This window comes from Camelus ferus, chromosome 16 (assembly GCF_009834535.1).
Source record: "Camelus ferus isolate YT-003-E chromosome 16, BCGSAC_Cfer_1.0, whole genome shotgun sequence".
NCBI lineage: Eukaryota > Metazoa > Chordata > Mammalia > Artiodactyla > Camelidae > Camelus > Camelus ferus.
In genome coordinates, this window is record NC_045711.1 from 34111640 (window position 1) to 34139329 (window position 27690).

Consider the following 27690-nt stretch of genomic DNA (forward strand, 5'->3'; position numbering starts at 1 on the left):
CGTTGTGAGTCTTTGAAAGTGAATAAAACCTCCATTTTTCTGAAGGCATAGAGATGGACTAAATGACTTCTGAAGGTTCCTTCCAGCCCAGGCCAGGAATCAGTTTTCCTCTAGCTCTTACTCCTGGGCGTCCTGTTGGAAGCACGCTGCTGCAATTGTGCCATCTAGTGGTATAAGCCAGATATTGCACCAGAGATCTCTAACACACATTCCACCTTAAAAGCCCTAGTAACCAAAGAGAGCTTTTAGAAGTTGACAAACACCTGCTGGCGTTATGCAAAATGCTGCTCTCAGGTGATTGCACCCTGCTGAAGCCTCCAGGGTCTCCTCTAGTGCTGATACCATCAGTTACAACTTGGCAGTTGTGTTAAGGAGGCTAAATTGAGGCTGTTGCTAATTCACACAGAGACCTCGGGCAGAGGGGAAAACTGCGGAAAGGGAGAGCCTGGCTTGGGTCTTCAAGAGTGGGAATAATCTGAATGGCAGATAGAGGAGTGCATTTGGAGGGAGGAACAAGATGGATTAAGAAGTCGTGGGGGCAAAGAGGGAAGAGGAGAAGAAGGAGGCAGAGTGGCAGCCTAGGGGAAAGAGGTCTGCTATGGGACTGAAATGTGTCCCCCAAAATTCTGATGTTAATCCCTAGCCCCCAGTCTCCAGTTGGTGGCACCTGGAGGTGGGGCCTTTGGTAATCATGTTTTGGTGAAGTCATGAGGGTGGAGCCCTCATAATGGGATGAGTTTATCCCTCCATTTGTCTGTCTCTCACCCTCTTTCTCCCCTCCTCTCTCTCTAAGGATACAGCAGGAAGGTAGCCATCTGCAAGCCAGAAACAGTCCTGTCCAGAACCCAGTCATGCTGGAGCTCAGGCTTCCAGCCTCCAGAACTGTGAGAAATAAATGTCTGTCATTTAAGCCACCCAGTCTGTGATGTTCTGCAACTCAAGCAGACTGAGTCCTGGTTTGAAAGACTGGAAGTCAGTCCAGTGGAAGAAAATTTTGGAAAGAGGTCATCTTTTACCCATATCTCTCCCCTTATGGGGCAAGTGCTGAGCCTTACTGACAGGCCGGGCAGGAAGAGGCTGGGGGAGGGAAGAGGCGACTAAGAGGACAGGAGAACAAAGCCCAACACAGTGAGGCTCCTGGTAAGTTGTGCTGGTTCCAAGGAGGTTCACCAAGTAGGCGATGCTTCAAGAACTATTTCCTCAGCAGACATGGTGGCTAAGCCGGAGCTGCCCTCATGGACCATGAGCAGAGGTCACACACTGCAAGGTCACAAAATAAAAGGTCACCTGGGTCCTGGGGACTTTGTGGAGAGCAGCTGCCAACCTCTGGACTTGGGTGGGAGGGAAAGACACACTTTCATGTCTTTTAAGCCACAGTCTTTTGGTCTCCAAAACCAACAGCCAAATAAATATAATCATAACTGATACTGCACTCAGTAAATGTTGGTTCTTATCTGTCACACGATGATGACAACTAATTAATGCCTGTCTTCCCACTTGATTGTAAGCTCTAGGAAAGCAGGGGCCACTTCTGTCTGGTTCTGTGTATCCTCAAGGCCCAAGCCAGCGCCATACACACAGCAGGTGCTCAATAAGTGTCTGTGACTGAATCAGTAACCCCGCTTATGCACTTTCCCTCCTTGAGTCAGTACCAACCTTGGGGCAGTTTTTTCCTTTAAGGTCTCACTTAAAGCCCATCTCCTAAGGAAAATCGTCCCTGTCATGCCTCACTGCCTTCTGCCTCCTCTTCCTGCAGGTCCCTTGGAACTCACGCCACATGTTACGTGGATGAAGGTGTCCTGCTGCGGTTGTGCTACTTGGTGACCGTTCTCTAGTTCGTTGCTCGATGCTCATGTCCTTGCTTAACTGGACGGTAAGCTACTTTGGCAGGGAAAACTCTTTCAGTTTTTAATCTTTGGGAGCCTTAACCCCAATTCCTCTTAAATGTATACAGTGGACAATAAATACTTTGTGGAGAAAGAAAGGGAAGGAGGGAGGGGGAGAGGAAAACCTGACAAGGCCTCAGCACCGAGGAGGAATGCTGGCATTTCAAGTTGGGGAGGGCGACTTTTAAAAAGGAGAAATAAGTAAGGTCAAAAAAAGAGCAGTTGGAATGGTAGGGAGCAAACAAGAAGGACGACTCCCAAGAGCCTAATCTGGAAAAAATTTCAAAGGCAGGTTGGTGTGTGTTGAAAAGTGGGAAAATGTGGGATTCCGGGGACCTGGGCTTGATGTCCATTAGCTGTGACCTTGGGTAAGTCGCTTCACCTCTAAGGATATGTGTCCTTATTTTTACAATTAGGTCTGACTCAGCCAGTGGTCTTCTGCGTGTGCTCCCTGGAGCCCAGTTAGAGGCTCTCAGAAGCTGGAATCCAGCCCTCAACTCCTCGACCAGAGAAGCTCTGCTTCCTTCATGCATTGGCTTCTGCATAGAATTTAGTTTAGTAAAAGGCTGTGGAGATAAAGTTTGAAAACCACTGGAGTCAATGACCACCCCCACACACCACTCACAACCACATAAAAGTCTTGGGTTTTATGATTCAACAGTTTGCTCCCAAAGCTGGAACCCCTCCTTTAAAAAGACAGGATTCATGTGGGCCTTGGTCTCATCTTCCCAGCCAGACTTTAAATCCTGAGAAGGCTGCATTTGGGCTCGTGGTTCTCGGCTTCCCATGACAAGCTTCCCGTTTGGACTCATGGAATCTCAGCTTTGGCTGGATTTACAGAAGTTGTTCCACAAAGTTCTGGGCTGGATGCCCTGACAGGACAGCAGAGGGGTGAGGTGAGAAGAGCATCTAATCGACCTTGGGGAGTTCTCAGGGGTGTAGGGACCCCTGTCTAGGGGTCACTGGGGCCCCTGAGCTCCACTGTAAGTGTCCTGCTCATGTGTGTACCTTTGATTTCATTCCATCATCTTTCTCCTTCTTCCCAATTGCTGGTTTCTTGTCTCTCTCCTTTTCCCACTTGCCTTCCCCACTCCCCTGCCCTCCCGCCTGAGGCCTGTGCTCCCTCTGACCCTGACACTTGCCCTGACACACGGTCCTGGGTATGAGTCCCAGGTTTGAGCGCAGAGTCAGTCAGTTGCTCAGAACAAGCAGGGCTGAATTGGGCACCAGGGATCAGGAATGTGCACGAGGCCTCAGGTGACATTATTACGCACACTCACAAAAACCCAACTTAGTTAATTAATTAGTTGTAAAAAACAACTCAGAGACTGGTTGGAATCCAGGAAGCTGGCCCAGCTTCCCTGGAGCTGTTTATTTACAGGGAGGGCTATGAGCCTGTAAGGTCCTTGGGGCTGTGAGGCAGCAGAAAGTCCAGGACTCCAGCTCCAGTTCAGCCACTCCGGGCCTCTGGGTAACTAGCCCGGGCTAAGGCCAGGGGCCAGGCACCTGCAAGAAAGTGCTAGATGGAAAGGGCACCTCTCTCGCCCCCTCCCCCAGCCCCTGACCACACCCCCCACCCCTACCAGGGTGACACCAAGCCCAGGGGCGCTCAGGGAAGGGAGTGAAGAGGAACAGGCTCAGAGCACAGGCCGGGAACATTCCCTTCCACCTGGGAGCCGGCTTTCTCACGTGCAGGGCTCCACACAGGAGGCCCCACCTGAGGGAACGGTCTTGCCTTGAGAGATCCTGGGAGAGGGAGGAGAATGTGGCTGGGTGCAAAGACCACGGAGGGCAGGGGCAGGGCAGGAAGCAGGTGAGGGAGGCGCACTATGAGTGGAGGGAAAGATGCGTGGGTCCAGGCGGTACTCCATCTCCTGCTGTCTCCTCTTAAGGGGCCAAACCAGGAGAGAAGAGCTCTAGGGCACGTGGTGATGTTCAGGGCCCCTCTGGGGCCCCAGAGGGACCAGGAGGGAGAGAGTTGCACTCACCCTGGGGGTCTGCTTCACCCGGACATGATGTGCTTGACAAAGGCTGGGAAAGAAGATGGGAATCAGCTACTGTGCTTGGCCCCTCCCAGCTCTTTATTGGCCTCTCAGCCCCTTAAACTTCTTCTGCCTGCTCATACTGCTGACCTCAAACCTTCCCACAACCCTATCTCCAGTCTGTAATTCTTTCTCTTATTTGGGGGTCAATGGGGAGAAGGTAGAAGAAATGAAGACACCTGGCTGCTCTGTGTCCACTCTCTGTGCAGGTACTTGACATAGTTGAAAGGAGCTATGGTATCTTTGCTGATCCCCATAGCCTTGAGAGAAGTGCCAGCATCACCCCATTGCTCCAATGAGAAACCAAGGCTCAGAGAAGGTAAGTGACTTGATTAAGGTCACACAGCTGGTATATCACAGAGCCATCTTCAAAATCCATTCTCCTTCCATTACACTGTGATGTCCACTCCCAGGATGGAAAAGAACAGTATCCACGGAGACTCACCAAAGCCCACCAGGTACTCATATCTCTAGGTCCTGCCTCTGTTCTGTTCTGCAGCCCCGCCCAGCCTGAACTGTGCCCACTCCCCATCCCCGGGTGCTGGGATAAGTGAGGCATGAGCTGATACCTTCATAATTGATGCAGCCATTGGCATCCTCTTGCCCAGCTAACAGTTGCTCCACCTCAGCCTCAGTCATCTTCTCTCCTGGGGATGGGAGAAAGAAGGCACTTAATTACAGATGGGCAGAGGACAGACAAGCAAAACCCAAACACCTTCTTGAGTCTGAAGGCCCCAGACTCCCTGGATCTAGGAAGTGGTCACACCAAACTTTCCCCAAAGGCTTTGGAGGGTGGAGCTAAAGGTCTTAAGGCTCTTCCTAGTCCCCGAGGTCTCTCCCTCTGCCTACAGCCACCACTGGATGAGCAGACCAGGACCCCGGGGACTGAGGCAAAGACAAGGACAGGAGCCCTGGGTCCTACCTCTCAGGCCTACCCCCTGCTCTGCCAACCTGCCCTCCTCTCCTTCTAGCCCTGCTGAACAAACCCACCTGGGGAAGACCATTCCCGCAGAGAGCAAGGAGACAGGCCTGGATCAGGACGTGACTCTCGGGATGCAGGGACCCTCATGCCTCCCCTAACTTATGCACTTGGGCACCTCCCACCCACCATTCCTCCCACTTGGGCCCCGCCTCTGCCCAGCTGGCATACCCAGGGTGGCAAGGACATGGCGAAGCTCGGCACCCATGACCGTGCCGTTGCTCTCCTTGTCAAATACACGCAGCCCCTCCACGAAGTCCTCGTAGGTGCCCTGCTCCTTGTTGCGGGAGATGTGCTGCAGGATGGGCAGGAACGTCTCAAAGTCCAGCATCTTGGCATTCATCTCTTCCAGCGGGCGTGGGGAAGGACAGAGAATTTGACTTGAGCTCGTGGGGAGCAGAGGGTCAGGAGGGGCCTCACCCAGCTCTGCGGGGCTGGCCTGTCCCTGGCAGCACCCGGCACCATCGTGGAGGCCACAGAGCCCCGGGAGGAGCTCCGGGCACTTCTCAGTGAGAGAACTAGGGCAGGAGGGAAGAGGGACTGTGACTCCACCCAGGCCTCCATGTTCCACGTGGATGGGGGGCAAGGAGCTAAGGTGGCAGCAGCAAGATTTGAGGGGCCCAAAGGGCCACACAGCCCAGGCCTCACACTCACAACTTAGACTTTTGACATGTGACAGACTCACAGTCACAGAGGTAAACTGACGAGGTGGCCAAAAGAAAACTTTGCATAACTCCAAATTTGGGTTCCATCACTAGACTGCACTGCCTGGCGCAACTCTGGGTCAATAATTTTCATAAATATATGATTCTCGTGCAACTACTACACTTTTCCCACGTTGTCATGTGTCAAAAGCTTTAATTTAATAGATGGAAACCATTTTCAAAGACCCCAAATGTTGGCATTTCTTTCTTTTATAACCTAGGAACCTCCCAAGTGGAGGTGCTCAGGTATCTTTTGACCTCTGAGAAGCCCTGCTGGCCCTCATCCTTCACCCCTCACTGGTGTCTTCCTTCACCAACAAGAGCAGTGGGGGAAGGGACGAGAACCAAGAAAGGGGGTGGAGACCAATATGGGGCCCAGGAAGCCTCTAGAGACGGCCCACCCTGTCTGGGGCTCCTGCCCAGGTCTGCCTGGCCCCGTCCTCTCAGAAGGACATGTATGTTAGGACGGCTGTTAACTTGACTGCCGTGTGTGACAGATGACCTCACAAATGGGACCATTTCCACCACTTTCTAAACTCTCATTCACCAGAACCTATTGAATGCAAATGAGTGAAAGAGGCATCATTACAGAGGTAACTCTGAGTCTTCTCTAATCTATATTAAGCAAATTATATTTAATCTTTTATAACTGTTATTAGGAGCAAATTATTTGTGATACAACCCACAGTGGTCACAGGACATCTCAGTGCTGTGACACCTCGACCACGATTTGCTGGTGGGGAAGAGCAAGCCGCTGGTTCCTTATCAGCTTCCCTTCAGGCCTCCCTGCCCCATGTCCCTGGGCCCCTGGGTGTAGGAGGAAGACACTGAAGCAGCAGAACATCTCTCCTGCTCCCTAGAAGCTCTTGCCCTAGTGGGGAAACAAGAATAAATTCCCACTACACTCTTCAAGCATCAACTAAGTGCTCGGCCGGTGGCAGGGGATGGGGGTTGCCTCCAGGTAACTCTAGCAATGGGAGGAGACTGGTCTTGAGGGGTCAGCTGGTCTTGAGGGGCCGGAGAGGGCGAGGGAGAGAGCCCCAGGAGCAGCGGGGCTCGCTGACCTTCCGGCTTGGGCTTGCCCAGGACGCGCAGCACCTCGGCGTTGGTGGGGTTCTGGCCCAGGGCCCGCAGCACGTCCCCGCACTGCCCGTACGTGATCTTCATCTCTCCAGTTTGGGTCCGGTCAAACAAGGAGAAGGCCTCTTTGAATTCTGCGGAGAGAAGACTGGCTGCAGCCCCTGAGGTCCAGGTGAAGGCGGGGGGCTAGGGACCGATCAGCCTCCACCCACCCCACGCTGAAGAGCGGGTCAATGGGGTTAATGAAATATTTCAGAATTTCCCTTTGGCCATCACCCCAGTCCCTCCCCGGAGCCGACCCCTACCCCATCTTCTGACAAGCAAAGAGGCATCCTGGGGCCCCCACAACCTCTTCCAGCGCTGGGCCTGGGGTCTCTTCCATCAATCACTTGTTATGTCATTTGAACTTCTCCCCTGCCTCTGCGCCTCCCATCTACCCATCCTTCCCTGTGCAGGTGAGGTGCCTAACTATCAAAAAAGGCAGGGAAGTGAAGAGAGTACTGGCTCAGAAGCCAGGATTCCCGGGTTCTCATCTTGGCTCTGCCAAACAGCACAGAATGAGCCCAGCTGGGTCTCAGTTTCCTGATGCATACACGGAGGGAGGCTCCACCCCACCCTCCCTCCCAGTCACTCTGATGTCAAAGGAGGTGGCGGTCTGTGGAGGCAGCTTGCAAAGTGATAAGACCTGTTCAAAAGTCAGCTAATATCAGTGCTGCCTATCCCAGGCTGAAAGGGGCTCCCAGGCAGGATGAGGTGACATGGTGGAAACAGTCAGTCACCCCAGCTCCATCACTGACCCGCATGTGGCCTCAGGCAAACTACTAACTTCCGAGGGCCATCTCTTTCTTAACCCTAAGTGGGAATACAGTGTCCACCAGAGTGGGCTTCTGGAGGGATTACAAAGCACACCAAGCACGTGTCTAGCACGTGGTAAGGGAATCAACAAATGGTGGTTATTATTATATTTCCTCATTCTGGAGCCAGACTCCCAGAAGGTACTGGGGCAGGTGTCCAAGGGGCAAGGCTGAATGAAGGCACTCCTGGGCCCTTCACAAAGAACCTTAGTTCCTCATCAATTTGGATTCAACCAACTCATTACTGGGGATAATTTGGACTGGGTATGGCATTGAAGTTACCTTAAGCTATCCACAAAGAAATGGTTTACTAAGCAGATTTACAATACAAACCTAAGAAGAATGAACTACTTAGGAGAAAAGCTGCTTTTAATCCTCTCTAAGTTCTTTAGAAATACTTATTTCCTTGGAGGCTGCATATGGATTATTTACAAATCATTCCATATGTCAAAGCAGGTTCCCCAAGACATTTACCTGCAACCTTTTATTAGGCTTTATATGAATTTCAAAGATATAAAACTGCATGTCTTTCAAGTTACTAAATAATTGAGTTCAAATTCCATTTCTATTGCTTACTAGCTATGTGACCCTGGGCAAGTAAATATTTAACCTCTATAAACCTCTTCTCTTCTATAAATGGCACCTACCTCATAGGGTCCTTAAATTACATTCAAACCAAATACAATAATGTATGTAAAAATATCTTAACATAATGTTGTGCACAGAGTAAATTCTCCAACAATGCTGTTAGTGTCATTTTACTGAGTTTGATCCCAATTTTACCGGCTAACTGTGTGATCCTGGCCAAGTCACTTAACCTCCCTGACCTTGGTTTCCTCTCCTGTCAAAAAGAAACAGCATCTATCTCACAGCTCTGTTAGAAGATTTTGTTTTGTTTTGTTTTTCAACTTTTAAAGCAATTAGCATGGCTTCAGCACAAATTCAAAGTTCAATAAATATGTTAGTTGAATCTGAACTCAGACTTTTTAATCTTCCCCTAGTTAATTCAGAACAGTGAGGTCAGACTCAATAAAAGTAGGAGTCTCCTCATAAAAGAAGAATGATACTTAGCAGGAGGATGGAACGGGAAGGAAATAATAAGAACAATGACCTATGGTTTGGGTACTTACCGTGGGCCAGGCTCTGAGCTGGTAACTTTGCATGAATTATCCCATTAATCTTTACAAGAACTTTATGCTAAGGTATTATCATTATTCTCATTTATAGGCCACTGCAAATGTGACTTCCAGCCAACTATTAAGGAAACCAAGGGACATAGTGAGGAGGAAAGAAGAGGAGGAAGAGGCCTGATGCACCAGCAAATGTTTGGCCTGCTGGGAAGCCTGGTGTGCGCATGAAAACGAAACACTGAAGTCTAGGATGCTACTAGGAGGAAAACAAGGCCAGTGTGAACTTGAGCTGTATGAGAGGTGGTGTTCATGGGCCCAAAGAAACCCTTTTTCAGAGGTCTGTAGCAGTGAGTTGCCTGCTAGAGCGATGAGCAATGGTGGTGATCCCTTTCCAGAAGGATATGGAAATCTGGAGAGGGGTCAGAGAAGGAAGTCAGGAGTTAGAAGCTAGTGCCTATGAGAGAAAAACAAAACACAAAAAAAATGCATAAAAGAAATTGGGATTATATCACCTAAGGAACATAAAGCATAGAAGGGATTTGATAACTATCTTCAAACAGATGGAGGGTCTCTAGAGGACGCTGAATAGAGTCACAGAATTTCTGAATTGAAAAGAACCAAATACCCTCACTTTGCAGATAAGAGAATTTGGGTTTAAAAAAATGACTTGCCCCAAGTCTTTTGGCCAACAGTGGCAGAATTAGAGCTAATATCAAAGTCTCCTGGTTCCAAATAATGTTATTTCCAGCATAACATGAGAAAACCATCTTCATCTTCACAAAGAGCAAAGAAAAAGTAGGAGTAAAATTAAAGCAGAAACAATTCCAATCCAAACTAAGGAACAATGCCTTCAAAGTCAGAAGGGTGAAAGACTGGAACGAGTTAGGCCTCCAGCCCCAATAATCTTCCTGGAGAAAAGGGGCAACCAGCTGTCCCAATTGGCTTTGCCCATGATTCCCACTTGAGAAATGAACATTTTAAACCATTAGTTGATTTTCTAGTCCTCACGGGTGTCACTGTGTTTCTATATACACTAAGAATATATTTAACTAAAATGCATTAAAATTTAAGCATTTCACAGTACTCCAAACTATTGACGGAAAGTATGTCCACAGGGTACTGCAAAAACTGAGTCAGATTCAGCTCACTAGTTTCAAAATGCATCTGCCAGCTCTCATGCCCTATTTGTGGGTAACTGGCGTCACTTTTGGGGAGGGAAGTTTGGCAACAACTATGATGATTTAAAACGCACATATCCTTTGACTCGTTGCTAGGCAGGTCCCTTGGGGAAAGCACACTGACTTCTTCCCCCAACTGGAAAAATACTGAAGGTCTATCAATGTGGGCCTGATTGGATTAAAAGGTACATCCATGTGAGAGAATCTATATGATTGTTTAAAAGAATGAGGTAGAACTGTTTGTGTTAACTACAAAAAGATATTTAAATATATTATTAAATAATATATACTATGTTATATATTACTAAACCCAAATATATTAAATAAAAGATGCAGGACAGTATGTATCACACGACTCAATTTGTAAACTTGCCACATACATACATCCACACATACATACATACTGGTATAACACTATACATTTTTATCAAAGAATACATAGACCTATTAAAAGTGATAATTTTGGGAGAGGGATCAGCATAGAGGAAAGCAAGAGGAAATTTTTTTTCATTATTTTTTAAATAGTATATGATATATATATTTTTTACCTTGTAGATGTATTAGTTTAATTTTTTTTTTAATACAGTCTGTGCTTAAAATCAAAGGGTTGGATCAGGTGACCTTTCAAGATCCCTTTCAATTCCTGTGATTTTATGTCCTGGAGGCATTTGGTGGGCGAGACTGAGGGATGAGCTGCAATGAGGATGACTCCCAGCTGGAAAGTAGGAATCACAGGAGGAAACACTTCATTTTCAAAACACCAGACTCCTACGGAAGAAGGGCTAAGGAGCAACAGTCAAGTTGGAGAGTGGGCAATCTCAAGGCTTGTCTTGAAGACACATTTAACACTTATATAAGACTGAGAAAACAAATTGTCTTTATCAAAGATGGAGGAGGGTTGTTGATGGAGATCACAGGTGGACTAGGGCATCCCCAAGTCACCACTGGTCCTGTCGCCAGTAGTGGGTGAGCATCTTGGCAGCCCTCAGGATGAGGGGAGATGAAGCTGATAACCTAAGGAGGGCTTTCCAATAACAGGAACAGAAATGAGGCCTTCTAAATATCTTGGATAGGAAATTTTGGGGGTGGAGGAAAAAAAGGCATTTTTGTTGTGCATCTATTATGTTCCAGGCATTCTGGCAGAGTAGTCCAGAACTCAAGTCTGGAATCAGATTGCCTGAGTTGGAATTCTGGCTCCACCACCAACTGCCTGTGCAAGACTGGGCAAGCCACCCAGCCTCTCTGTGCCTCAGTTTTCTCACCTGTAAAATGGAAAGGTGATAGTCCCTACCTGACAGGGTTGTCGTGAGAATTAAAGAAGTTAATCCGCATAAAGTGCTTAAGTAAATACATGTAACAGGTGAAAGCGAGCAAAGGGCAAATCTATGTTGGCTGTTCCGCCTACTATCTTCCAGTCACGCCTTCGTGTGCCCTGACTCAAATACAGGCTTGCGATGATGGCGATGATTACGATTACCATCGTGATGACAATTCCGCCTCTTCCTCCCCCACGAAGCGGAACAGAGAGAGTATTGTGAGGGAGGTGTGTTAATACTCACCTTCGATCTGGTCAGCAGTGAAGTCTATCTGTGGAGAGAAACACAGAGGAATGAGGGCTGAGGCTGCTAGAGGCAGGGAAGGGAAGCAAAAGTGGCCTCTGCAGTCGGGTCACGTCCAGCAGACACTGATGAGGAGGGAAGGAGACACCGGCTAAGGGTCCAACACCAGCCTACTGATGAGTGGGCCACTACTGACAGGCGATCGAGTAATGCAGCCTCTGAAGTTCTCTCAATGCCACTTGATAAGTGATGGCTCCAAGTGAGAGGGAAAGAGGAAAAGAGAAACACTCTGGGTGAGTCTAGAACCTACACTGACTCCCTACTAGAATTCCTGTGGGTCAAATGGAAATTCCATCCCAGCAGCTGTAAACTGCTCTAGCTTTCACCTCTTCAGTCTCTCCCCAGCCTACAATCCTCCTGCAGGCCACACTTCCTCTCCTTTTGGGAACCCACCCCTCCCCACCCTGGGCTTCCTTTTCTACCTGATACTGACTTTCAATCCACTTCCTTCAGTGAAGCCTTCCCTCACGCCATTCCGACCCGACCCCTCCATCAGCACGTGGCCCTCTCAGGCACTCTGGGACAGCAGGAGTAATTTGGGCAGGCCTTCCATGCTTCCTAACCGTTTTCCAGTCAGGGTCCTGGCAGGGGATTTTCCAGAAAATGCCTGGCACAGAGTAGGCACTCAAAAATATTCGTGGAGAGAAGGAATAAATTTTGGATTTCTCCCCCTAAATTCAAATCTCAGTACAGAAGGAGAGGGTGGAATTTTATGAAAATGAGTGACAATAAACAAGCATGAGTCTTCACTTTAACTTAGGCTCTTGTCTGTTACTTCATTGTCCTTATCTACCATCCCCGCCAATCCCTCAAATGCCCTCTCCGCTGGAGCGTCTTCTTTGTGTACTACCATTTCTAGTCCTGACTCTGCTGCTCTGTGCCCATCAGAGGCTTGCCTCATTAAGGAGGGACCCCTGGAGGTGATTGTAATGAGCTAGGAGAGCAGGAGAGGGGCTACACTGGGATGGGAAGGGAACTAGCTGTGCCCAGGAATGGACTTTGCTGAAGGTGTTGGGGAGGGTTGGTCAGAAAGTTAAGACATCCCCTAAATGGAGTAAAGGATGCTTTGAATGAACCCTCTGAAGAAATGGTGCAGTTTGCCCTACTTTGCAATGCGTTAAGCTACAGGAGTAAATGTGTAAGAGAAATTAGTGTAAAGACATAGCATCAGAATATATGGTTATATCCACACACATTGGGCTTAAGTTTACTTTTACTCTATCTTTGAGCAAAGAATCTTCTAAACAAAGGAATTGGGTAAGCACAGTAAGAGGGAAAATAGCCCTCGTGAAAGATACCTAATTTTTCTCCACTTGAAAGCAACTTCTACAGCCCTCAGAACTGGAAAGTCCAGACGTGGAAAACAGAACTGCAACCAGAGGCGAGAAACTGGGGGAGGTGGGTGGATGGGGGGACAAGGGACGCGACAGCCAAAGAGAGGCACTCATCTGATACCACTCTGCAGCTGTCGTCCCACGGGAATGATGCCTCATCAGAGCAAGTCAGAAATACAGGTGTCCTCAAGGGGGAGACAGTCAGCTTTTCTTGTCAGGCTCTGACCATAGAGGGAGTGATGTCAGACCTAGAAAATCTTCCGGTACTTTCAAAGTCTTACACCGTGCCTCAGTTTCCCCAGAGTACACTATAACCAGGCCCAGGGATGGGGAAACTGCCTCTATCTCCTAGCCAAGCCGGTGACTCCTGCCCCTTGTTGGAATTACCACAGACCAGCCACAGGGTTCTGGGTATAATGGTAGGGTCTCCCAGGGCTGTGGGTGCTGGAAGTATCCTGAGAGGGCCGGGGGGGATCATCCGTTTAGAGCTCTGGAGGCTAGTTTCCTTGCCCATTGTCACAGAACAGGTCCCGAGCTCTAAGTTTGATTTGATTCCTCAGCACCTCCAGCCCTGCCCAAAGGCTGACATCCCCAGATGCCCACCACTCCCAACCTGTTATTAATAGCTCCTCATACCAGTGGCCACTTGACCTCTTACATTTCAGTGCCAAGGCTTAAAAATGCTTCAGTCTCCATAGGCATCTGATCCTCTCCTTCCCCGGCCCATCCCCTCCCAGTTCCATTCCTTCAGCAGCTGGGCCAGGTAGCTGGGAGGCCTAAACTGACTGAGTCAGCACACAGGGCCTTCACCAGCTTCAGGGAGATGAGCCTCAAAGTTGTGAGGGGAGCAGGGCGGGGCAGAGAGGGAGCAGGGCGGGGGCAGCAGAGGGAGCCAGGCTCCCGCACCAGGTCAGGGGGCGGGTCTCAGCCTGGGATGGGCCAGTGCACTGCAAACTCCAGGCAGGAGCCCAGGTTGAGGCCACAGAAGGAGGAAGAAGAGAGGGAAGCAGGCTCTTCTCACCTTGTCTGGGGCCTCCCTGCCCCACCACCCACCCACTGTAAGGGTCTTTGCAAATGAAGCCTTTCCTAGACCCCAGCACACAGAGCGCACACCCCCTCGCTGTTGACGGGACTTACTCCAAGGTCCACTGGGAGTTATCGTCCTGTGTCCTTCCGCCATAAGGTAACATACTACGTGTGAGGAAAGGGTCAGTCTCTTTTACTTCGCTATGGTGGTCCCTACAGTGTTTTCAAAGAAGGCTGGATGGTTGGTTGCACCTCCCTACCATTCCCAACTCTGCTGGGCAAATTTGGGCTGACAGAGCAGAGCTCCCTCAGGCAGAGCAGAAACCTGTTCTTGAGAGGAAAAGCCCACAACCCGAAATAGCCCTTACCAGCCCCGACACCTGCTCTGCACCCCGTGGGGCTGTGATCTGGGGCCCGAACACCATAGCCTTCACCCCAGTCCAGCCTCCATGAAGTACATCTCTGAGCTCCAGGGCAAATAGGATCCTGAATGTCATCCCACCCCCATCCCAGTGGCTGAGGCTCACTCACCTTTACACTCTTGGGGTCAAAGGCAGTTTCCTTAGGGAGCTCAGGAGGTGGGGCCGGGGCTGGGGCCGGGGCTGGGGCCGGGGCTGCCTTGGCCGCTTCCTTCTTAGGTTCAGGCTTCTTGGGGGGCATGTTGCCTTGTTGGGATCTTCGGTGGAGGTGGGACCTGGGAAGGAATCAAGAGATGAGGCACCCAGGAGATGAGACAGCAGACTGGCTGCCTCCTGCCCCTTTTATCCTGGTTAGGAGCCCCCACGGAGGGGCTGGGTGAGAGCAAGAGCAACTGCTGCTGACTATAAAAGGAAGAAACACCAGCAGGGTACAGCTGACAACTGTGCATTGTCACCAGGTTTGGGGCTACCAGCCCCCTCCCCCGCCCCTCCCCCAACACCTCACACTCCTCACGGCCTCCACCTCTGGGGCAGGCTGACCCCTTCATGCCAATTGGTGGAAACCTGGAGGGGCCAGGAAAACAGACCCTCTCAAATATGCCAGAGTCCAGCCAGAGAGATGAGCTGACTGGAGCAGTTGATAACCCTCACACAAAGCCCAGGGGAGGGTAAGGCTTTTTTTAGCCCCTCCCAAGCAGAGGCAGCCCACTGCACATTCCTTTTAAGCCAAGCTACTTTAAGCTGAGAGCCACTCTGGGGCCTCGGCTCTGCCCTGAGGTTCAACTCTTGGGCCTGGAGCCCTGAAGCAACAGCTGGTCCTGCCAACTCACACTGTCCCACACCCTCCCAACCCACAGGGTAAAACCCTCCATCTTCCAGAGCAGGCACCCCAGGAACTCCACAGACCTCAGATCCCTCGCTCCATTCCCCCAACAATTTCAATCATTCATTCAACAAATATTGAGCATTTAACTTCTGCCCAGGGGGCCAGGATGAGAAGCAGAGAGATTGGCTGAAAGTCATTGAGACTGGAGGTCAGAAAACTTGGGTCACGTTTTTATTATATCTCTAATTCATTCTGGGCCTCCTGAATGTGTATGCGTGTGTGTGTAGTGCTTACTATGTACCAGGCCCTGACAGTTAAGTGCCATTCATATAAAATCTCATTAAATCTTCACCACAACCCAATTAGGTAGATATTATTATTACTCCCATTTCACACATGAGGAGATTGAGACTAAAACTGGTCAAGTAACAAGGTCACTCAGTCAATTAGCTATAAACTGGGATTAGAATCCCAGATGTGTCTGACTATAAAGTTTGTGCTTGAATAATTGATATTATTATAATCCCATTTGGGGGACACATGTATGTGTGGTCATCAGAAAGGTCGGGATGAATGCACACTAAACTGTTAACCTGGGACACCCCTGGGGACTCAAACGGTGAGGACAGGAGGATGACAGCAATTTGCAGTTTTTTACTTTTCACTTCCTGTATTAATGGAAATTTTTGCAACGAGCATACACTGTTTTTGTAAAAAAAAAAAAGTTGAAAGTCAAAAGAATGTTCAGAAAAACAACAACAGAAGAGCTTATCTACTGCACAGAATTGCTCTGAACTGAATCTGACAACTCTGCAGTTCAGAGGGTGAAGAGAAATAAAGCTGAGAGAAACAGAAAGGTCACTTTGCCTTTGTAGGCCCAGTTTCCTCACTCATAACACAAGATTGCTAGACTACATAATGCTGGTGCCCTGGAGCCCACACCTGCCCCTTCTCCGGGTTCCCTAAGCACAGGCTCCATGTCCCGCCACGTCAGAGACAAAAGGGCCCTTGGAGACCAGCTCATCCCACCTGGTTTCACAGGTGAGCGATCTAAGCCCCGAGACTCCTGAGCTACCCGGAGCCAGTCAGCTGTTCACAGGCAGAGCGGCTAATCTGGCCCCATGCATGTGGTGCTCTCACACCACCCTCCCCTCGGACAGCCTACAGTGCTCTCACCGCTGGGGAGCACAGGAGCCTTCGGAGAAAACTGAGGCAGGAAAGGGGGCCAGGACTTGCCAAGGGGATCCCAGAGCAAGGCCAGGGCCCACACCCTAGGCCAGCTTCCTGGTCCTGGGCTGGCACGGCGGCTCCTTGACTCTTTTCCCCTCCCCTCTTCCCTTCTTCCCCCTTCTCACTTCCTCTGACTCGTCACCTGCTCCCACGTGCCTCTGCTTTCACCCTTCAGTACTCCCCGGCTGTCCTCTCCCTGACTACCTCATTCCCAAGGCGGTTGGGAGCTCACGTTGTTGGTGATGAGGAAAGAGGAAAGAGGAAGCCCAGCTTCTCCTCCCCCTCTTCCCCAACCCGCATCCCCTTCCTGGACTAGGTGGGGTTTGCAGGGATACACAAACTGTAGAAAGCTGCAGGCTGGAAGCTGCAAAAGCCAGACACTGCTAGTCCTGACTTCAGCCACTTCCCCTCTCTGGGCCTCAGCTTCCTTATCTCTAACAGGAGAGAGAATCAGGGGCTCTCAAAGTGTTCAACAGACACCTAAGGCTCCCTTAACTTGCTTCCAGCTGTAAGAGAGGCAGAGAGGCCAGATCTTGGAGTTCCCCCACCCTGCCTCTTCCAACAGCACCACTCCTATGTGTTTCATATACTGAAGGCCCCACGGTCATTTCCTAAGAAACAGTTCCACAGTTTAAAAGTTTAAAAATAACCAGTGAGTAGAAAAAACAAGTTATTCTAATCATTCTAGAATTATGATCTTCAAAAGATCCTCAGAAGTATAAGAGATTTTTTTCCCTTTTCTTTTCCTTTCTTCTTACCCTCCTTTTTCTTTCACTTTTTTTTTTTTTTTTTTTTTTTTTTTAATTCTGAGTAGAAGCAAAATAGAACTGCTTGGGAACAGACCTCTGAGGTTAGAAAGCTGGGGATGCTGAATGGGGGTTGGGGGACACCTGAAAACAAAGAAAGAGTGTGGGTTTTAGAGGCAAGCAAGCATACCTGCCTCTAAATGGTTTTGCCCTTTCTCAGTCTTGGGCCCAGTACCTTCAGGACCTTCAACAGCAAACATTTCCTTCTCAAGTTGTTGCAAGATTTGTATGAACTACTGTTAAGCACCACAAACCATGTCCCGCAAGTAGGAAACATTCATCACTGTCAATTTCATTTTGCTTTTGGAGGCGGAAGAAGCTAGAGGTGTGCTCAGCTTTCTCAGATTTCCTTGAAGGAATGCCAGCAGAGGGGTCCACCCGAGGGAGGGACAGGTAAGGTGGCAGTGGCTAACGTGACTGTACGGTGTGGGTTCAGGAACAAGGAAGAGATGGAAAGGAATGGGGGAGGAGAAGGGTGGCAGCTGGGTACCCATGGTGTGAAATATTTGTGGCTCAGAAAGCACGTAGCAGGTCTCTGGGGCCAGGCCTGCCTATCAGGAACACTCAGATGAGGAGCCTGCCTGCCTGAAACCTCAGTGGGGGAGGAGATGCTCCCAATCAGTTTCTGATTCTCTTTAAGCAACCCCACCTAAAAAAGTGGCTGGGACTTCAGAAGCAACTAGAGCAGAGCTGTGGTTTCCCAGAAAGAGCCATGCATCAAGAATCAAGATACCTGACACCAGCCTTGTTATTACTAAAACTCATGATACTCACAGTTCATCAGATCCTAGTAACCGGAGTCAGAGGTTTCACTTTCTTATGGTCCTCATTCTGCTTCACAGCCACTAACATTCACCTTCCAATTTTATCCTCCTAGAGCACCCTTCACAAGGCCTATGGCTGGCATTGAGGGGTCCCCAGCTAGAGCTGTTCCAACCACTCCAGTGCCCCCACTGGAAGGACCTCACACTCAGTAGATGGAAAATGCAGGACAGAAATTCACACCAATCAGCTTACACCATATGTCACATTCAGAGACAAACACACAGAGAACTGACATCAGCCCTCATCTGGGCTGGGCTTACGCACACTCACTCATCCTCCTCCCATCAGCTCTAACCATGCAGGGCCTGGGTCCTGCCCTGAGAGAGATCCATTAGAGTCTCCTGCCTGGGGTCAAATGCTGCTGATAGAAGGCCTGGCTGTTAATGCCTTGTCCTTGTCACCCCCTCCTCTCTTCTGGTCAGTGTCTTATAAGCTAGATATCATGGGTTAATGCCCTGGCCAACACTGCACTTATCTGTCCCCATAGCTGATGCTGGGTTAAATCAGGCTCTGTTGCAAGGCAGAGGTTAAGAGGGCCCACTTAGGATCTACAGTCCTGGGTTAGAATCCTGGTTGGTTAGTTCATTGGGCAAACTAGTTAACTTCTTTATGTCTCAGTTTTCCCATCTGTAAAATGGGGCTGCTAATATAACCTCACAGGGTGATTGTAAGGATTAAATGAGTTCATATGAGTGAGATGCTTAGACAAGTGTCTAGCAAAGAGCAATGAGATAAAAGAGAATAATTAAACAATTAAACAAGAGAGGTCCTGCATGAACCATTGATGAAAGAAGGCTATAAATCAAGGAGAGTGATTAACCCAATTCTCTGTATCTAAGATTCCTTGCCACCAAGAAAGGAGGGAAAAAGCAATGAATAACGTGAAGCCTCAGTCACCTTGAAGGCATGAAGCACCAAATGTAAAGCAGAAAAGGAGTAGAAAGGTCTCTAAAATCAAAAATTCACTGGCTCTCAGAGCACTGAAATCAACTTAGACTTCATTTCCTCGGCTGTTTTAGTTCAGCTGGAGGAAGCTACATATGTTTGGCCTAATCACTCAACAGTCGGCCTAAGAGGTTGAAGCTCATTTCTGTGCTGAGATCAAGGCAGTGCCGCCTAGTGACGTATCTGTGAATTGAACTGTGGGAGGAGGATACTGGGAGGGGCCCAACAACAGGTGGGTTAGAGTCCAACTGAGGACCGAAAGCAGAGCGCAGGACAGCTGGCGTTTGGCAAAGCAATTTATAGATGGAAAGCGGCGAAGAGCAAGTTGGAATCCACACCAGTCATCCAAACTACATTCTCCCAGACATCCCGACAGCTGCAAGGGACTTTAGAGGCCCAGGGAGAAGGGGGTGACTTGCCCAAGGTCACACTCTGAGTCATGGCAGACCTGAGAAGAGAACCCAGGACACTACTGCAGGGCAACGGCGGGAGCCAAAGGAGCTGATGGGGTTCTCTCCGGGAGAGGCCTGGCCCCAAGGGAGCATGGAAGCAAGAAGGCCTCAGTGAAAGAGCTGGTGGGCACCCACAGTATGGATGGCAATCAGGAAGGAAGAAAAGATTCAAACTCTTAGCAGGCACTTTTTCTCAGCATTTGGGGATAAAAACTAAAGATGATTCTCTTTTCTCACTTTCCCTTTCCACCAGCTTCTTCTTTTACTTCTTGAATTCTGACTTCCTCCCTAGTACTCCATCAGTGACTTGCCCATGGCTAGTTCTGTGGTCTGGTTTCTAGGCCTTTTCTGCTGTACTTATAACACCAAAGTTCTGTCACTGACCCTCCTCGCTTTATTTCCTTTATCCAGATTACTCTCATTCACTCATTCAGCTAATGCTTAATAAGCACCTACAGTATACAGGTACTCTTACTAAGATGAGTGAGAGGCCATCTCTGGCCCCAAGGAGCTCACTGTCTGTTGTGGAGGATGCAGCTATATAAATAAGTATAGCTTCAATATAATGATAAATATTCTCACAAAAGTTTTACAAGATAACCCAAAAAAGAAAGCATTTAGTTCTGTGTGAAAAATCTATATCTCTAGTCCCAGTCTCTTTCCTAAATTAATTGTTCAAGCTTCACATTTTCAATTGACCTTTGGACATTTCTCTCCTGAGGCACTTCAAACTCAGTATATCTTAAACCTAGCTTATCATCTATCTCCCAAATCATATATCTGTGACACAGAAACAAATAAACAATAACAACTAAGTCTACTTAAGACAACTATGGTGTACACTCAAGACTGGAATAAATCAAGTCTGTGTTTAATCCGTTGCTATGCAATTTATTTTGAGAAAAACAAAAGTCTGCCTAAAACCTAGAAAAGCGAGAAACAAAGAATCTATTATTTGGTAGGTGTCCTCTCCAAATGACATAGATATTTCTTACCTAGCAGTCAAGTATATATGTCTTTTCTGAGGAAAAGGAGGTAATAGCCAGTAAGATCACTCAATTCACTCTTTTGGTTCAAAGTCTCTATTCACCAAGCAGCCTTCTGGTTAGAATCTTAATGCCCTAAGGAGATTAATATTTCTCACTGTAAATGAGTAACTCGGAACTATTTTCATTTTGCATCTTTTTTTTCAGATTCAATCATCTAGGATCCTAGAATAGTTGAAATTTAGAGTTGCCTGAACTCCCTATCAGCCTCTTTGCTGCATTCCCTACCCCTACTCTCTCCTCCAATTCACATAATCCTCAGCTGTTAGCACAGTCTTTCTCAAATTCCACTCTCATGAGGTCACTCCCCAGCTCAATCACCACCAGCAGCTCCCTTGGTCTATTTTATCAGTCTAAAGTCATCATCCTGGAACCCAAAGCCTATCAACTGTCCCCAACACTGCCATTTCAACCAAGCTTATAGCGCCTCCACGCCAGACAAGCTAATTTGCTTACAGTTTATCTGTTTCCCTTTAAGTCTGTATAGCCCTCCTAGCCATAGGCTCTGTAGCACATCTCAGAGCTCAACCAAGATGCATTCTCAGATTAGCCTCAACACTTCACACACTGCCTTGAATTTAAATCCCTCAAGGACATGTGTACAAAGACAGCATGTTCCCTCCCAGAAAGGGAGAGTCAAAAAAGAATCAAGTTATGAACAATAAGAGCTAAATTAATTGGTCAGGTCATTCAACCATCAAATATTCCAAAATATCTATATGTTTATAGTATTTTAATATCTGTTTATATTTGTACAGGGCACTGTGGTAGGTGATGAGGATATCATGGGGAGCCAAGGTCCCTGCCTTGGTGGAACTTAAAACAAATATAATTAAAATTACCATACGTACTATGAAGGAAAAGAACGAAGGCTCTGAGAAAGTGATTAATAGGATGGAGTTAATAATTTAGATTGGGTAGGATATGGAAACTTCTGAAGAAGTGAAGTTTCTGTTATATTAAGGCTGAAGCCTGAAGGATGAGTAGAATTTATCTAGTTAAAGAGAAAGGGGAAAGTATTTTAGAAAGAAGAAGTAATATTTGTAAAGTCTTCCACTTTAATCATTCAGTCAACATTTTTTCAACCTAGATTGGGTGGCTTACACAATAGAATTTTATTTTCTCACAGTTTGGAGGCTAAAAGTCCATGATCAAGATGCTAGCAAATTTGGTTTCTAGTAAGAGCTCTCTTCCTAGCTTATAGATGGTTGCCTCCTTATATGTCTTCATATGACCTTTCCATGGTGCATGTGCATGCACAGGGGAGGGTGGTAGAGAAGGAGAGTGCACTCTCTGGTGTCTCTTCTTATAAGGACACTAATCCTGTTGGATCAGGGCCCCACCCTTATGACCTCAGTAATCTTAGGGGCCCCATCTCTAATACAGCCACATTGAGGGTTAGAGCTTCAACATATGAATTGGGGTGGGGGGCAGAAACATTCAGTATATAACATCAGTTGATAAACAAAAAATAGTAATAGAAACAGAATGAGTTTATTCTATTCATCCACTGAACAAAGAAGAATGACTACCCATCATGCACAGGCATATCTTGTTTTATTATACTTTGTTTTCTTATGCTTCACAGATGTGTTTTTTACAAACTGAAAGTTTGTGGCAACTCTGCATTGAGCAAGTCTGTTGGTGCCACTGTCTCAAGAGCATTCGCTCACTTCATGTCTGTGTGTCACATTTTGGTAATCCTCCCAATATTTCAAACATTTTCATTATTCTATTTGTTATGATGATCTGTGATCAGTGATCTTTGATATTACTACTATGAAGTATTTTTAAATTAAGGTGTGTACATTTTTAAGCCATAATGCTCCATGCTCCTGCACACTTAGTAGACCACAGTATGGTATAAACATAACTTTTATATGCACTGGGAAACCAAAAAATTCATGTGACTTGCTTTATTTTGATATTTGCTTTATTGTGATGGTCTGGACTAGAACTTGCAATATCTCCAAGGTATGCCTGTACCAGATACCATACTAAGGGTGGAGAATACATCCTGGAACAGGCAAACAGGGCTTCTATCCTCATGGAGCTTATAGGCTAGATAGTAAGTGGATAATTAACAAGTAATTACAGTAAAAAGTGATAAGAGTAACGACAGGTATGGCAGCACTAGAGCAACAGCAGGGATAACCAACCTATCCCTGTATTCCAACAGGTCAGAAAAAACTACAGAAGTGTATTTGGAGGATGAACAGAGATAGCCAGGTGAAGAGTGGAATTAGAGTGTTCTGGACAGAGATGGCAGTAAATACAAAGCCTCTGGGGCAAAAAAGTAGGTCAAGAAGTTCAATGTAGCTGGTGTAGGGCAGGGAAAAAAATTTTTCCTCTCCCCTCTTATGTTCAGTCTCTGGGGTCCTGCAAATTAAACTGACAAAAGAGAGATTAACAGAATTAAAAAACAAGAGTTTGTTTATACATGCAACATGCATACACATAGGAAAATTCAGTGATAAGTAATTCAAAGAGATGGCTAGAATTTAGGGTTTGCATACCATCTGAGAAAAGGGCAATACATTTGTGTAGAAGTGACAAGACAGAAAAAAAAAGGGGTTTGGGCTTCTGGGGTGGAAAATCTTGGAAAGATAAATATATGGGGAAAACTAATAGAAAATAAAAGTTATTTTAGTAAGGTTTTTTGGTACAGACCCAACTCAGTGCCAACTTTCTGTCTCCAGTGATAATGGTTGTTTTCCACCTCCTGTACAGGAGAGGGGAAAGGAAACACCTTTAGAGAGGGCAAAAACATCTGTATTTGCTGCTTCTTAATTGCTTTCAGCTCAAAATAATCCTCATGCCAAGGTGGCATTTTCTGATCCCCTTTGCTGGAATATATAGTATAAGAAGGAGTGGGTGAGATAAGGCTGAATAAGGAGGCAGGGACTAGACCTTGGAGAGCCTTGTAAGGCAGGTTAAAGGGTTTGATCTATATCCTGAGAACAATGAGAAATCTTGAGTTGGGGCATGTGAAAAATTATTAAACAAAAACCTCAATTAAAATAGAGCTGGGAGACTGGAAGGAGGCGCTCTCACACCCTCAGACAATAGCAGAGCCCAATAGGAAGAAGAGACATCCTCTTCTTTCCTGGCAAGAGCTCAGCCAATGAGAGACTGTCACACTCAGCCAATGGAAAGCCATGGACTTCTATAGGAAAAGGAAGTTTACTCCCAACTTCCTTTCTCCTTTATAAAAGAGTTCTCCTCTCCATCTTTGCTGGGTCCTTGCACATGGCTCACCATGGCTGCACACCCTGAATTGAACTTCTTTGCTGATCCAGAATAAACCCAGTTTTGCTGAACAAATAGCAGACCATCTATTTGTTTTTGGTCAACAGTGGGGAGGTTTAGGCCCTCGAGTCCTGACATTGACTTGTTTTGGAGGTCAGACTTGTTTTTGGAGGTAGGTAATACTTGGGACAGGAAGAAACATGAAGGTATATTTAGGAGTTAAAATTAGTATGGCTTTGAGACTAGATATTGGGGTTAAAGAAAGAGAGTGGTTTGGCAATGGAGATGGTGATGTCCTAAACTGGGATAGGTAATATTTCAAGTATGAGGAATGAGGAGTTCCATTCTGAACAAAGAATCTATGAGACATCAAGATAGAGACATCCAGTTGGCAGCTAGGCATTTAGGTCTGGAGTTCTAAGAAGCAGTCTGGCTGGAGATTCAGATTTTGAAACAATTTTAGACAAAAACTGAGGCCATGAGAATGGATGGATTTGCCTAGGAAGAACATATAAGGTGAGAAGTCCTAGAATAGACCCCTGAAGCAGTCAAACATTATAGGGTCTACAGAGGAAACTGATAAAGAACAGTGCAGTAGGAGGAAAACCAGGAGACTGTGTGATAAGAGATGCCAAAGGAAGGGGATGATTCGACAAAAAGGGAGGAGCAAAGATGGGGGGAAAGTCTCAAGGTCAGGTAATATAAAGAGGATAAGAGGTGACATAAAACAGGAGCAAAAGACGGGTATAGGCAAGGAGGTCTGAAGGAATTTAGAAGAGTAAGCTTACTCCGGGCTGTATCAGTGGGCCTGCACCTTGCCAAAGATACCATAGTTTCCTAAATGCTGGCCTCCAAATCTGAATGAACATGAAATAGACCAAGAGGCAGGCTAAAGAGAAGGATAAGTTACTGTGTTTGGAAAAATGCTTATTGTAACCTAACTCCACTTGCCAGCTATGTGGATAGTGGGTGACAGCGGGATGCCCAGGTGGTTGCTGGATGGTGAGTTTAAGCAGGTCAACCAGGAACAGAAAAGGAAGTAAAAATGCTCTGAAAGATCCCATCTAAGCACAACTTCAAACGATGTGGCCTTGCTGTGAATGAGTAGAAAACACTAACAGATGTGTTAGCACAGTGAACAACAGTCAGAAAACAGACGCTCATTTTTAGAAAAAAGAAAACAATCTGGGGAGGGGACACTTTAGGCAAATTCTGAGCTTAACAGCCGAAGTGCCAAGTATCACAGACTCTTTAAATGCGGGCTCTAGATACACATTTTCACACACACACAAATCATCTTTACGTACCCTGTGATGTGAGTTCCTACATTTAAATTGAGAAGAATCCAATGCACAAGTGCAAGCCTTGGCAGCATGTTGTGTGAAAAAGCTCAAAAGCTTAGCATGAGCAAACAGTGTCATGTGACTGTTACGAAATGCAAACACAACTTTAGCCTACTTTAATCGAAGTCGTCCAGATAATAAAAGCAGTAGTCCTATTGCATTCTGAATTCATTTGAATAAATCTAGGGTGCTGTGTTCAGTTAAAAGCATCACATTTTGGGGGGAGGGTATAACTCAGTGGTAGAGTGCATGCTTAGAATGCATGTGGTCCTGTGTTCAATCCTCAGTACCTACAGTAAAATAAACAAACAAACAAATACATACACCTAATTTTACCTCCCCCCCAAAAAAAACCATAAAAGAATTTGAAATGTGCAAAATCATTAAGACAGCTCAAAAAAAAAAAAAAAGCATTACATTTTAATAGTAATATCTCTTACCCATCTATTTCTTTCCATTCACACTGCTAGATTCCCTCATCTCATACCTGGTAGATTATTTCCAAAGATGGTCCAGCAATCAGTCCCACCAGTTGCACATGTCTTTTGCAGTGTTACTCTGTCACTCCTCCCATCTGGAGGTGAAGCCTATTTCTCCCCCTGCTGAACCCAGGCTGACCCCGTGTCTTAATTTGACCAAAAAGAAGTGATGGGACTTGAGTTATAGACCTAGGCCATAAGGGATCTCACAGCTTCTGTTTTTGCCTTCTTGGTTTCCAGCCACCAAATCAAGAAGCTGTGGCTAGACTACTGACTGATGAGAGGTCAACGCTCAGAGAGAGGTCATGTGGAGGAGAAATGAGGGGCTCTGTCAACAGCTAGCACCAAAGCCCCAAACACATGAGTGAGGCCAACTTGGATCTTCCAGCCCCAGTCAAGCCAACGATGGTGATATTTTACATCTGTGCTATACAGTACGGGAGTCATTAGCCACATACGTCTACTGAATCCTTGGAAGGAGACTAGGGCATCTGAAGAACTTCATTTTTAATTGTAACCAAATTTTGATTGTAACCAAACTTTAGCTAGTCGATACCACACGGGACAGTGTGGAAGACTATTCCCACTCTAGTTCATCCAGCATAATCCTGCTAAAAGAACAGGTCACAGGGCAGCATAAAATCACCTTAGCACCTACCCTTTATGGGGTTATGAGTACATTAAGTAGTGACTAGAGATGGCTGGTGGTAAAGGTTATAGCTGTCAACTGGTGTTTTAAAAAAAACAACAACCCCTCAACATCACCCTAAGGAAGGGAGTGACCCACTCGAACCTGATTTCATCTGCATAAAATGTGAGAACCAGAAAGGGAAATTTCCACACAAATGGAATTTACCATGAGTCCCACATCTAGCTGAGAGATGTCCTGATTAGGAAATAAACCTTCAAACACTGTTTTCCTCAAATTTACAGTTACCAAAGAGGAAAGGGAGGGGGATAAATTAAGAGTACAGCATTAATAGATAATAGACTGTACATAAAAGGATTTACTGTATGGCACAAGGGAACTATATTCAATATCTTGTAATAATCTATAATGGAAAATAATCTGATATATATATCTGAATCACTTTGCTGCACACCTGAAAGTAACACAATATTGTGAATCAACTATAATTCAACAAAAAACGCATTGTAAAAACTGTTTTCCTCATCTACCAAAAAGCAAAATTTTAATAGTTTCCCGTTTACACATTTTGAGGGGAGAGGGAGCAGTAAGGAAATTTGAAAGAGCCTCCTATGTGTGTTAGACACAGCCACAAATGCTAATGCATTTAATTCTCTTAATCATATTTTTCTGACTGAGGTTGTGAGTGACTTGCCTAAGGACCTAAAGCTAAGTTAGCACCACTGATAAAATTCAAAACCAAGCCCTGGATTTCCCAATAACACCACCATGCCTCTCCTATCAAGAATAGAATTTTCTGCCCTCTTTCTGAGATTTTCCCATGATCTGGCCACCTAAATAACCATCGCCAGTTAATGTCTTAACTCCTACCAAATCGATCTCATTTCTGCTTCCTTTCACTTACTCTCTTTCTTTTCTTCTAATTCCACCCATTCTTCAAGCCCAGTTTAAGTCTGAAACTTTCCTTATCCTAATTCTAATTCATTTCCCTCTCCTCTGAATTTTTACATCAGTTATAATCGGCACCACAAAATGTAGCACTCCTTGTTACATTACTTTTCTCTTAAATAGATTATAATGAGGACAGGGGTCATACTAACTCTTTGGAGGGTGGCAATCCTTCCAATTTCCCATTTCCCTATGAGCTATGAATAGGTACTTCTGGAATGGATGAATGACCTCAACTCGACAGACAGCTATTTCTTGATTAATTAAACTCAGCCCCAAACTCTCGGGTTTTACCCTTTGCTTCATCTACCGCGCACCAATCAACCCAGAAAGACTGAGCGGCGAATCGAAACTGCAGCCCAGCCACGTAACGCTCCGAGTGGGCTACAGGACGCCACGCCCAGCCTTCTGCTCGCCGATTGGGCTTGTCCCAGCCTAGGGTGGTCGATTGGGCGTGGCGTGCGTGGGTGAAGGCGTGGCCGAGGAGAGGAACTTACGCTCTGGATCACACTCGGTAGTCTCCGGTCATCCTCGACAACTTCCGGCAATGGTCTCCTCCTCCGCCGATTCACCTCGGGCATTGCCGGCCTCCTTCGGGCCTTTCCGTCTGGCTCCCGCGCGGATCTCTCCACTTCGGGCTT

At 46.8% G+C, this 27690-nt stretch overlaps 1 protein-coding gene and 1 non-coding gene across 6 annotated transcripts; one reads left to right on the plus strand and one right to left on the minus strand.

Annotated features, from left to right (window-relative positions):
• Positions 1–3215: 3215 nt before the first annotated feature.
• Positions 3216–27665, minus strand: MYL4 (myosin light chain 4). 5 transcript variants are annotated; one of them, XM_032457167.1, is made up of 8 exons: positions 27547–27665; positions 14364–14526; positions 11413–11440; positions 6676–6825; positions 5079–5252; positions 4498–4575; positions 3875–3917; positions 3216–3392 (listed from the first exon to the last, which is right to left on the minus strand). In XM_032457167.1, the coding sequence occupies exons 2-7, from the start codon at positions 14490–14492 to the stop codon at positions 3889–3891; spliced, it is 588 nt and encodes a 195-aa protein (XP_032313058.1). In that variant the 5' UTR covers positions 14493–14526; positions 27547–27665; the 3' UTR covers positions 3216–3392; positions 3875–3888. The 5 variants fall into 5 exon arrangements, with proteins under 5 accessions (XP_032313058.1, XP_006177436.3, XP_032313055.1 ...); XM_006177374.3 differs by lacking the exon at positions 27547–27665 and adding an exon at positions 14839–14971; XM_032457164.1 differs by lacking the exon at positions 27547–27665 and adding an exon at positions 14792–14872.
• TRNAS-AGA lies at positions 25197–25268 on the plus strand. The gene has a single exon. It is a non-coding gene; the product is annotated as a tRNA-Ser (tRNA).
• Positions 27666–27690: the final 25 nt, after the last annotated feature.